The following is a 13,482-nucleotide window of genomic DNA, read 5'->3' on the forward strand; positions in this document are numbered from 1 at the left end:
CGATGGGCTGCACACTTCATGATCGCTAACTGCCTAGGGAGTGAGAGTGCCGAGAGCAATTGCACTATCAAGGGGCCATGCTGAATCTTGGTCCCATGTGAGGTCAGGAACCCTCTTTCCGACCAGAGCCTCCCAAAGTTGTGAGCCACCCCAAAGGCGTACTGGCTATCGGTGTATATATTTACTATACGCCCTTCGGAGATTTCACAAGCTCGGGTCAATGCTATAATCTCTGCGGCCTGCGCAGAGTTATGCAAAATTCTCTTAGTTTCAACAACTTTACTTAATGTAGTAACTGCGTAAGCAGCTGTAGATGTACCATCTGAGAGTTTGAAGCAGGAGCCATCACAAAACAGCTCCCCTTCTGCTTTGTCCAAAGGAGTATCTATAAGATCTATCCTGCCCTTCGTTTCTTGCTCAGTGGTATACAGGTAGTCGTGTAATTCTTTGCCACCGCAAACAGTGTTTTGCGGGAAAGGTAAGAGTTCAGCCGGATTAAGAACACAACACCTCTTAATTTGAATGTGCGGAGCAAACAGAATTAGTTCATACCTTGTTAACCGTGCAGAGGTGAGGTGTTGCGTTTGGGTTTTGTTCAATAGGATATCTACAGAGTGAGGTACCATCAAAATCAAATCATGGCCTAGGACCATTCCCTCACTCTGCTTTACAGACGCGGCGGCAGCAGCGACAGCTCGCAAACATCTTGGCAAAGCGCATGCGACAGGATCAAGGGCGGAAGAGTAGTAGCCGCACGGCCTATTCTTCCCTCCGTGTTCCTGTGTTAACACAGCCAAAGCACATCCATCACATTCATGCACAAACAACACAAAGGCCTTGTCATAATTTGGAGTACCCAGAACCGGTGCAGTGCATAACGCGGTTTTGAGAAGCTCAAATGATCGTTGATGTTCCGATTTCCATGGCAGTGGCAGAGAAATGCCCTTCTTCGTCAAAGCCAACATCGGTTTTATCACTAGCGAAAAGTTTGGGATGCACAACCTACAGTAAGAAGCCATACCTATTAAGGCTCTGACTTCCTTCTATGTATTTGGAACAGACATGCCAGAAATGTGTTTTATTCTTTCAGGTGTCAATCTTCTCCCCTCCTTTGACAGGAGGTACCCTAAATAGGCGACCTCCTGACAACAATATTGAAATTTTTTGAGCGAAGCTTTATGACCATTTTTGGCTAGATGAACAAGCAACAGTATAGTGCCTTCTTTACAAGCACTTTCAGAATCTGCAGCCAAAAGCAAATCATCGACATATTGGAGCAGTGTACAAGTAGGTGGCAATTCAAGGGTGTCGAGCTGCTCTTTCAAAGCTCTACTATAAATGCTTGGACTTTCAGTATACCCTTGAGGTGCCCTAGTAAATGTAAATGAGCGTCCCCCCAAGGTGAACGCAAACAAATATCTACTTTCCTTATGTATAGGGATGCTAAAGAAAGCGTTTTTCAAATCCACAACGCTGAAGTGCGTAGCCGCAGCTGGGATCATTGTTAGTATCGTCGTCACATCAGGCACGATTGGAAATTGTGGGGCGACGACTCTGTTAATAGCACGAAGATCAATTATGAACCGGTATGGGATTGCATTGTCGCCTTTCTTATATACAGGCAAGATCGGACTGTTACACAAACTACCTGTAATCTCCTCGATCACCCCACGATGCACAAAATCAGAGACAATGCATTTCAAAGCACGCTCGCCCTCAACTGATATTTTATACTGGGGAATACGTGGTAGTTTAACTCCATGTTTCAAAACTATCTTAACGGGCTCAATCTGTAGTACCCCGACATCATTGTCATCAACCGCCCATAAACATTCCGGGACAATGTTAAACTCAGGAGATAAAGGTCGAATCAGAAACTGAGAATTAGGAAGTTGCTGTGGTGAAACCGTCAGCCGTACTCCATCAGAGGAACAATGAATTACTGCATTCAATTTCTTTAACAAATTCAACCCCAGCAAATTCTCTCCACAGTTCGAAGTCAGAAGAAAAGGGCAATGGTCCGTGAAGGGACCCAAAGAAACAGACACCGGTGAAGAAACCGGACAAACAATTGGTATACCAGAAAACCCTACGGAAACATTGGTTTGCCCTGACAGTGGAATGTTTGGAACCCGAGAATGATCAATGGAGCACTCCAGTTTCTATCAAAAACTGGTGTTTCCTATTCCCTACTAATAATTCAACGTAGCGGCCTTTCTGATTAATGGGAATAGGTGAAGGTTCCAAACCCTGCTTCGGGCAGTCCTAATGAAATAGAGTATAGTCAGAAGGAAGCTCTTCAGAAAGGTAGGCAGCAGAAGGGTGATCAAATATGTTCCTCGAGTCCACACTCGAGGTCTGATTTTCCTGTGAAAAAGGTTGCTGAGGATCTTGCAAAAACTGACCTCTATCAGGGCCCCCTGCTCCAGGGCGGCCCCTGGGTCGTCTACCCATACTCCCAAACGCACTGTTTGACCTTTGTCGAAGGACGGGGCACTGTGCTCGCCAATGACCTTCCTGGTGGCAATAAGCACATTGATTAATATTCACAGAACCCAGAGGAGCATTTCCTTTTGGGACATACTGACCTCTGGTCTGTGTCGTGCCTCCCCTGGAGTTTCTAACAATTTGTTGTAATAATACTTTGGTTTTCAAATCTCCTTTCCTCTTTTCTAGATTCTCCTTCTCATTATTAACACGGTTCTCATAATACTGAGCCATGTGCAAAACCTCAGATTGAGATTTCGCCTGCCAAGCGCTCTCAGAGGACATAATCTGTGACTGGATGTCGGGCAACAATCCACGCACAAATTTGTCCACAAACAACCTTTTCCCAGACTCTGTACCAAAATCCTGTCCACTGAAGTCGGAAAATACCTGCTCGAATCTATTAAAGAATTCGGTGGCGCCTTCAGTTTTCCCTTGAACACAGGCCGTAAGCTTGTCCCAAATAATTCTTTTCTCTGGAATATAGTTTTTAATTTTGCGACAATTCTATCAGGCAAAGTAAGTATTACCTGTGGTGGTTTCTCACCTGCTGGTCTTTCCCCATAAATCCTAATCATATTAGCCCACGTATCTCCCAACCCTGGCACATCGTCTATTGTCCGAACCTGCTTCCATACATCTACGGGTAGGAGTACAGGGAATAGCAAGTCAATATCACTTAAGGTGAACACAGAGGACTGTAAGAGGGACTCTATCTCTTTGTAAAACCCCGTCAGGTTTTTCCTGATATCAGGAACTGATTGTCTAATAGTGTTCACTTCCTGTCATGAAAACGGGACGTGAACAAATTGCGATACATAATGTGCAGGGATATCTACAGCGGGTGCACCAGTCCCAGCGTTGGCGGGAATCTCGACCTTTGGGACAAAGGTCGGAGGAACCTCTCTCATAGGCAACTGAGATATAGGTACCTCTGGCCGCTTACTAAGCAACAGAGCCAGGTCGAGCGCTAAGGCAGCCGAAGAAGTGTCGGGCGAGAAAGCCCTTTTACAAATCCCCAACAATTCTATGGGGCAACTAACCTTCTTTCTTACACATTCTTCTTGCAGGTACTGTACCATTACCTGAATTACCTTTCTTTGCATTTCTACTGTATACTGACTATAGGTGTCATATACTTCATCTGGCGGAATCCGAAGATCCATCGAATCGCATCTTTGGTACAAATTCGTACTTCCTCAGGTGCCGATCTACGACACGGAAGGAACCGTTTCTGTACATACATACTGTCGTCTTCGTCATCCTGATCTCATAATTTCTCATAGGCCCTCCTATACTCAAACAATCTTTCAACATGACCATGTACTTTCTGCTCTGTGTCCCTCGAAAGTGCCAAAGCATTTAGATCTCTCACCCCTTGTGGAAGATCCGAATTCTGTAATCTACCCCACATCACACATAAATGAGTCCCCAAGCCTTCGATAAAAACATTTTTCTCGGGAAAACTGTTCAAATTAGATAATGTGGAAAAAACATTAATTTGATCACCTTTCTCCATACAGTGCTTAGCCCATGCAAACAATTCCTGTTTCTTATCTGCAGAAACAATATTACGAGTGACTATCTTTGATCCTGCACCTTGATCAACTTCAGTCAATACGGGACCACTCGGGAGCGGAGGTGCAGGTAAATTTAATAAAGGTGCAACTATCGGCGCAGAAGGAAGGGGCGGTGCGATAGGTGGAGGAACAACAACTAGAGGACTAGGAACAATAGGTTGTACAGGGGGAACAGGAATAACAGCAGGAACAACAGAAGGAATGGGCAGAGCGCCCAAGAAAGGATCATACGGAGGCGGCGCAGAGGCACCAGGCCTGCGTTCGTTTAACAATTTTTCAATAAATTCTTCGGAAACATGAACATCTTTAGAGGGGTAAATTTTCTGGATTCCAATGAAAAAGCCCTATCCATATTTTTGACTGATTCTGAATGTTTTTCTTTATCATATAACAACGCTTTTTCAGCATTTGTTTTATGACGGCGTGCATGTTTATCCCTACTTTTAAGCTGCTGTAACGCTTCTTTTTTCCAATTCTGTAAAACATCAAAGGCTGCAGGTCTAGCCTTCTTTTTTAGCAAGACCGATTCTAGGTATTCAATACGGGAGATCTCAAAACTGCCATTGATTGGCCACTGAAATTCGGAGGCATGTCTGGTCCGTCTGTGCCAAATATCATTAAATACTATACTACCAATGCCATACTTACAGTACATAGTACATGCCGGCGACCCCTCCTGTGGTGCCGGGCGGCTAAATTCCAAAGATTGTCGATCGCTGCGGAACAGAGCCCTAAAGCAGCTCGACAATTTCCCAGGCATGTCACAAAAAATTGGTGTTACCTGGTCAATAATTGTGTCTGCAGATACAATACGCCAAATTCAAAAAATGGACCCTCGTCAAGATGCCGTGTCAGACCACACGACTATCGTCCAAGGATCGGATCGTGCAGCGCTGCCGAGGTATCGCGTCTCGTCCGGTCGGGCCCGCAGAATCACACCGTCCGATTCCAGTTCGATAGTCTGCGTCAACCTTCAATGATCCGGCATCAATCTTGAGGGTCCCTATTCGGGCGCCAACTGTGAAAACAAAGAAATTGATATGAGGCTGGGAAGCTCAAAAGAAACACACCAACACAGGTTACAAAGGACATAAAAGTGCTTTATTTAAAAGCTACAACAGTTACCAAAAGTCAATTGACAAACGGATAGCTATTCGGCTCTCAGAGTAACGTAACGAACTTCAACGAAGGTTCGATGCATTAGTAGAGAGACCGTACATTGGAATACTTGGACTTTTATATCCTTTATCCAGCCCTTGACCAACCCCCTCGCGGGTTAACCATTCTTGGGAACAGGCCTAGGGTTCTTTGCCAGGTCAATCCCATAATGTATGCATTTTGATTAGTTCCGCTGATACAATTGTTCATTTACACATAGGTCAGGGATAGGACAAGGTCTCAGTTCGCGACCCCGACAAGTGGCCTACGGGCATATTAATTATTTGTGTGTGCGGAGGTCACAACAGCCAGAATCTCACTCAGAATGTTATTCGGCCTCCATTTTGATGTTCAGGGTGACTTCCACTTTACAAGAGAACCTAAAATGGCGACTAAATCCAAGATGGCGACTTACACAATTTTTCGTTAAGGTCAAGACCTTGCCGCGGAGTCTATTTACATGACATTTTAGACAACTTGACGTAGGCCAATACACATTCAAATACTGCGATAGGAGGCATAATATCATTTCAATTCCAACAATACCAGACCCGGAACGGACACGGACTGCATTTGTCTAATCCCTCAAGTCTTTCCTGCTCATACCAGACCCAGAACGGCCACGGACTACATTTGTCTAATCTCTCAAGTCTTACCTGCTCATACCAGACCCGGAACTTCCACGAACTGCAGTTATCTCATTGTCTCAAGTCTTACCTGCTCGTCGTTACAATCGGAAAACCCACGGACTGCATACATCTCAACTCTTGAGTCTTACCTGTGTCATATCTTCTTTCTGGAACTGTCAAAGACACTTTTGGAACATTCAGGACTGTCGTGCATCGGCGCAAGTACCTAAGGACATTGGCGCATCAGTGCAAGGATCAAAGGACACCAGCACAACGGCGCCTGGATCAATTAACTCTTTAGGCGTCCTCGTGCTGGCGGGTATAGGAAAACAAAACATTGTGTTTCCCGGACTGCCATTCCATTTCCTACTCTCCTGCAACACCTATCCAGGTCACTCATTTGGTAAGCACAAGAGTATTTATTTCTTACTTTCTTGCTATTTCTGTACTCCTGGTAACTGTTACTTTCCTTGTTTTCAAGGTACTCACCAATCTAACTTGGAACTATTCAGTCCCAGTCTGATTTTCTTGTTTGTGAGTATCAGTTCAGTATCTTGCTTTGAAGAGTCCATTGCCTTAACCCACATGTTAATATCTGGTTCATTTTTCTTGTAGCCAGCTGTTGGAGTACCAGGGTGTACCATATTTTCGGGCAATACTCACCTCAATCTGTCCTTTTGTACTCTTGAGGGGTATATTGTCTGAAAGCCTACATTGCATCACGAGGTGTCAAGCCACCACTACTATACTGAGCACTTGTGTCCTAACAAAACCACTATTCAAGCGCCCTCCTTTTACTCAGATGCAATTGCTTCACACTACTTCTTACACTACTTCCTTTAAATACTCATCACACAAACTCATTAATTCAAACTGCAGTAGCACTTCCACTCCGTAGCCAATACCTCACCTGCATCACAATCGTCCTCTAAAGTTACCCGCTTCTTCCTCCCTCCTGCTGGTCTCTTGGTCATCCTGCACCTCCAACTCTGACCTCAACCTGGTTACCCACATTTTCTGCATCCTGCCCCGACTTTTATCTCGCTCTCTCTCCCAGGATTGGTTAGCTTTTCCTGGCCAATATGGCATGGACCTCCAAACCTAGGGTGTGTCTGTTTATGAGAACATCATTAGAAGGGGTCTAAGCCCCACCCACTGTCTTCATACTGGATTATCATGTATCGAAGATGCCAGGCCAAGAGGGCCAATTGTTTTGTTTGTGTTCCAGGACCTGTTTCCACAGGGTTGACAGGTAGGTCCCTTTGAGGAAGGTGCTCCTTTCACCCTGCTGTCACTGGTGGTCTAGTGGATCTTTAGTTTGTTTCTAGAGCTCCTCTCCTGGGTGTTGAAGCTTTGTGGCATTGCCGGATATCGATGTAGTGTTACTCTCTATGTAGTGGCTCCTAGGTGTGCATCGGTCACAACACAGTCACAGTGACTGTTTTTCCAGTGCTGTGCTCTCACCTCAAGCATCTGGTCATAATTTTGTGTGTAGGGTTCCGATGCTCTCTTCTTCTGCCATGTGTACTGTCCATGTTTTTCCCCCTTCTGATACCAGTGGGATGTTTCTCCAAGAATTTAAGGAAGACTGGTGAACAATTTGCAGAGGCATGGTATGAGTTTGCTGTGGTCTGCAGGAGGTAGGGAACTCTGTGCTGCCACTTTCCATTTTCTCAACGCTGTTGTTCATTCCCAGGAAGGGGACTTGGAGGTGAATGCCCTTAAGTAATTCACTCATTTTCCGTGCAAAGAATACTTTTGAGTCTAAATCTGATCCGAGGCCTTTCACCTTACCGGATGGTGTCAGGTTGCCAATGCTTTCAAGACCACTACATTGAATGTACCTGTCTGTGTTAACACCTAGGTTGATGATTAATATTCGTTCAGCAGTGAAGCCTATTTTCCGAGATATAATGAAATTGTAGTCTGCAGATAAGCATTCAGATATAGGGTTGTTAATCCCTATTTCTGAATTTTGCTGCTGCACACTGAGACTCTATCATAAGCATAGAGTTTAAAGGGATAAGTGGTGTGGTCAATAATTGATGTTAGTGATCACATATATGCAATTGAAAGGCAAGAAGAAAATCATGAATCTTGTGAGGAACCACATTTTGATGTTGTCACTTAGGAGAGGGTCGATCCTCAAGGAAAGGTCCATTCAAATATAAAGCCTCACCCTCAACCCATTGAGTGGTTTGATCTGTCTAATAAGATTTCACGTTTCAAGTTGTGTAACTCTCCATCATCATGACCATCGACTTTTCAATATCTAGCAAAGTTGTCTAAGTGTTTTGATGCAGGTGGATGACCAATGATTTTTTGAGAAAGGGTCCAGATGATACACTGCAGTTTTACATTTGATAGTCTTAACAGCATTTTGGCTAGAAAAGCAACTATATTTGCCTTAAATCTCATAGATGATTAGGAGCAGCATTAGTTTTTATATCAACAAAGACTTGACTATTGTGTTTTTATATCAACAAAGACTTGATTGTTGTGTGTTTTAGTGCTTTATCGACTATTCCTGTTTGGTAGGATATTTTTCATAACTTGTGTGCATAGTTAAACATGAAGCCAAATAAGCATAGAAACGTGCTTCAATAATTAAGTGATAACAAAATTGTCCAGAAGATGGTCCCCTACTAATTTAAAAACCTACCAATATTAACTGAACTGATACAATGTAATGTGCTGGCGTCTGTGCACATTTGCCGATAGAATTGATGTTTTTTGTATTTATCTATTTCATTATTTAATTAATTGAGTTTTATAGCATGCATTCAATACAACTGGACCTTTGATTGATTAAATATGCTGGGGCACTGTTAGAGAAGCATTTGTGTGTCAATGAGAGGATTTCAAATTTCATTCTGTCTCGAACTGGGAGCCAATGGATGTTACGTCTAGTTGACGAGATGTGTTCATATTTCGGTATGTGGAGAGCAGTTCTGATCGCATTGTTTTGTACAACTTGTAATTTACTGATGTTACGGGTATTAGATCCTGCAAAAAGGGATTTGCAATAAGCAATCCCGGATAAGATCAGTGCTCTTGCAAGCGTGATACAGTTGTCAGGGGAAAGGAAAGGTCTACTAGCTCTTGTCAGTGTGGCAGTGTAGGCTGCCGAGGGGACTATGGCGTTGTCTTGCCTTGTTAATATAAGTGCTCAGTCGATATAGACACCTAGGGCCTCATTATGAGTTTGGAGGTAGCCATGCCCTTAGCAAGGGCATGGCTATCCCCAAACTCGGGTCCAGGTTACCTGAATGGGGAAATATTGGGCCATTCCGACCTAGGAGGGCCCGGTATTTCCCCATTCAAGGAACCCGGACCCGGTACATCCCCATTACCATTTGAGCCCCAATAGGGCACAATGGGAATGGGGAGCATGCTAACAATGGGCCTGTAAATAACGGGCCCGTTGTTAGCATGCTGGGCCGCTCGTGGGACCCGCTCAGGACATCTGGTAAAACCAGGCATCCTGAGCAGGTCCTGTGAGCGGACCTTGTAATGAGGCGGTATGGGGTTAACGGCACCGGCAGCTCTACCGGCGCCATTAACCCCATACCGCCAGGGTCATAATGAAGCCCCTAGAGTTTTTATCTCCTTGGCCAAGTTGATGATATTTCCGTCAATGTTGAGGGCTTTGTATATTTGGGGTAGTTTGTCCAATTTAGCTTGGCTACCTATGAAGAGCAATTTGGTTTTCTCTTCATTTAAACATAACTCGTTTTGCACCTGCCAAGATGTGATGGTGATGTAGATTTTGTTGTTTGGTGAGTATGTTAGAGTCAATGTCGTAAGAGCCTGTGATAGGTAAGAGTATTAGTGTGTTCTTTGCATAGTTTGTACATGTAATACCCAATGTATCTAGACTGTCAAAAAGAGGCTTGGTAAATACATCATATAATGTAGGTGATACACATGATCCCAGGGGCACCACGCAGGATACTAGGGTTGGGTTGCCTGCTGAGGAAGTGGAGAAAACTCTCATTGTCTGTTTAGAGAGAAAGGATTCGATGGCTTTTGGTGAGAATTGAGCGGCTGTTTCCAGATGTTGGCATAACATTTTGTGTTTAACCAAATCAAATGCTGCAGATAAATCAAGCAAGAGGAGGACCACTAAGTCGCCTTTGTCTTTGATTTGATCCATTTGGATTTTCTCCACAATAATAAATACTTAGTTTCACAATCCCTAGTATACACAAAAGCCCTATTTTTATATTCAATCTTTTACAAATAGATCTAGGGACAACCCAACATGTTTCTTTCCTTGCAGGTAGTTTAGAAAGTCTCTCGAAATTCATGAAAACATGCAGCACAACAGCCATTTAATCACGCTGTTATTTTTTATAAGAAGACAATGCTAAAGTTGTGTGTTTTTGTGATACAGGCCTGGTGACACTGATAACTCTGAATACTATATCTGTGACTAATGGTGATGGTGTAGTTGCAACATTTTGTGGTTAACCAAATCAAATGCTGCAGATAAATCGAGCAAGAGGAGGACCGCTAAGTCTCCTTTGTCTTTGATTTGATCCATTTGGATTTTCTCAACAATAATAAATACTTTTTGCACAATCACTAGTATACACATAAGCCCAATTTTTATATTCAATCTTTTATAAATAGATCTAGGGACAACCCAACATGTTTCTTTCCTTGCAGGTAGTTTAGGAAGTCTCTGGAAATTCATGAAAACACGCAGCACAACAGCCATTTAATCACACTGTTATTTTTGATAAGAAGACAATGATGCAGTTGTGTGTTTTTGTGATACAGGACTGGTGACACTGATAACTCTGAATACTATATCTGTGACTAATGGAAACATGTTGGGTTGTCCCAAGATATATTTTTAAAGATTGAATATAAAAATAGGGTTATTGTGTATACTAGTGATTGGGCAAAAAGTATTTATTATTGTTGAGCATTACTTTAAGTTGAGAATGTTTGCATTGTTATGTGTGTGTTCATAAACTTTTCCTTTGGTTGTTGAATTAATTAATTCTAGATCTTTTTGTGAAAATATCAAAATCAGCACTGTCAAGCACAAGTCACTTTATCTATGTGAAGGGTGGATTCTTTTGGGTGCTTGGAAGATGATAAAGAGATTTTGTATATGTATTGTATTAATAAGATTGTATATGTATTACATTGATGTGGTTAATACAATGTATATATATATATATATATATATATTTTAATTAAGGAATGGTCTTGTCCTTCCTATTTTGGATTAGTGTCACAGTACTGTATCATGAATAATGTCTTACATACATGAGCTTGTGGTCCAGTTGTATTGATTGTAATTGCAAAGAACCAGGGATGACCTCGTAGTGTTACACCCTGGTGTCCCTCTTTGTGTTTGTGGGGTTTTATAGCATGCAACATTGCATGTGATAGCTGCTTAAAAATATCAGGCATCTATGGGGGAAAGGGTGGGATGTGGGGGCAGAGTGAGCAAGAACAAATGGTTATATGTGAAGCTTTGTGCCCAACTCATTCTAACAGCGACCTAAATGCCATGGATTTAGTCAGATCCAAGGTCCCTCAGTGAGGGCCTTTACTCTGAGTCTAAAATAGAATCACACTCATGAAAGGACGACTTGCCATTCTCCTAGAATCTCTTGAATGAATACGTTATTTTCCATTTTCTATTTTTTGTATGGGTTTGCACTGTACATTTTGCCTATCCAGTAATGGGTTTCAACCTATTCACTGCCTAGTCCTTTGCTCTCCAAGGCCTTAGTGGTGAGTTCATAACCAAGATTCACTAAGTGGTCATTGCTTTGCCCTTTACATACTGTAGGGCAAATATGTAATCTCAAAAGCCTGCAGAATCATTTTTGAGCATCAAGTATTTAAAATTTTAAATGCATAATCCAAAATAGCTTCCTTGCCCAAATTTGATTTTTGTGTTTTAATTTCTTTCAGGATACACTGAAGGAAGACCTGCAGAATGAAGTAATAGTACCAGAAAAAACACAAGCAATTGCAGAGGTTTCAGAAAAAAGAGCGAAGCAGTTGACGCATCGAACACCCATAATCATGGTAGGGGGCGCTGAAGATAAGGGAAGGTGTCTCTCACCTACAAAATCTGCAACTGCTGCAGACAGCCCTAATCAAGAAGGGGAGCAAGTGCCATGGACCCCAGCCATTACTCCTTCCGATACCACTAGAGGAAACCTGAACCCTGTTCGATGTGTCGCAGGCTTACATGTTCCAGAAAGCCCTGCAAGACAAGTACAGCCTGTGCCATATAAAACAGTGGTTAACATATTGGAAGAAAATCCATATACAGTGGCAATAACACCAGAAGAAACCCACCAGGAAATAGGGAATCCAGTAGCATACACACAGCCAAAAAGCAGTGAAGAAAACCTTGAGGAGGGCAAGGTGTCTCCACCATGTGCACCGGCTACACCTACAATAAAAAGCCATGAAAGAAAAATTATAGATTCCCCTTTTACTGGCACAATAGCAGATGAAGAAGTCCCCAGTGAAAATGTTGCATTTGTACCATGCACAACAGCCATGACCGTGGGAGGAAACCCTGAAGAGCAAGTGACCCCACCATCGAATACAGAATCCAGAGCCTTCATAGCAACCAGCCGTGAAGTGAAAGAGGTGGTGCCACGCGTGGCAAATGCAGCCATTGCCGAAGTCGCCCGTGAAAAATGTGTTTTAATGCCTAACACATCGGAGATTAAAATTCTAAAAAAACCTGATGTTAAAGTTAAATTGTATCCTTATACTTCAAACCAAGCCATCATGGAAAGCGCCCAAGAAACAGAGAAGGAACATCTAGAAAAACATCGGGCATCACCAGACTGCACAAGTTGCTTCGGCATTTGGAAAGACGTTGGGGGCTTTTCAAAAATATTTAATCGATGAAGTTCTTAAAACAAAATCTAATTCCTGGATGACAGAAAAACGTAATCAACAAAAGGAGCTAAAAATATGAAATTGTTAAAATACCGTCCCGTTTGAAATTCCGCTAAGCCCATACAATACAGTTATCTTATTTACTTATTGAAATGTTTTATACACTGCTAATACCATAGAATTTCTGGTCTACCTGCAATATGGTCTTTTGTGTCAATTTAGTAGAGAACATGGTTCAAACTTTGCTCAGAAAAATTCACGTATATTTATATTGTTGTCAAATAAAACTATTGTTTCTTGAACTATTTTTGGCAACAACGTCTTCGTATAATATGAAATGCGTAATATTTGAAATTTGGTAGGAGAGCCTGTAAAACTGATCTGCAATTGAGGAAAATGAGAGCCACTATTTGTCATGCTCTTTCCGATACCTTTCATTAATTTGTCCTACTCGTCCTAATCCTTGTGGCGGACCTCGTTATATGAGGGTGAGTGACATCAAAGAAACCTCACGGGCCCTTAAATGCTAATAAAATATGCCCCTCGGCATGTCCAAGGAGGAACACGACCCAACATAATGAAGAGTACTCGTAAGTAACCAGATCCATTTCCTCCCCCTCACAGTCGTGGGATACACCAAGCAATAGTATTTAACCAACACCTCTTGGTAGCCAAGAATGAGTAATGTGACAACCATGACCCTCTGGGCAATACCAGTTCCAAACAACCAAGCATGT

General features: G+C 42.6%; 1 protein-coding gene across 2 annotated transcripts in view; it reads left to right on the forward strand.

Annotated features, from left to right (window-relative positions):
* The window catches only part of LOC138579862 (uncharacterized), a 513,147-nt gene extending 500,098 nt beyond the window's left edge, over nucleotides 1–13,049 (forward strand). For both annotated transcript variants that reach the window (XM_069650089.1, XM_069650090.1), the window contains one exon: nucleotides 11,795–13,049. In XM_069650089.1, coding sequence (XP_069506190.1) covers nucleotides 11,795–12,754 — 960 coding nt within the window. In that variant the 3' untranslated portion in view covers nucleotides 12,755–13,049. The remainder of the gene's footprint in view (nucleotides 1–11,794) is intronic.
* Nucleotides 13,050–13,482: the final 433 nt, after the last annotated feature.

Source organism: Ambystoma mexicanum, chromosome 3p (genome assembly GCF_040938575.1).
Source record: "Ambystoma mexicanum isolate Mex_15411 chromosome 3p, UKY_AmexF1_1, whole genome shotgun sequence".
NCBI classification, from domain to species: Eukaryota; Metazoa; Chordata; class Amphibia; order Caudata; family Ambystomatidae; genus Ambystoma; species Ambystoma mexicanum.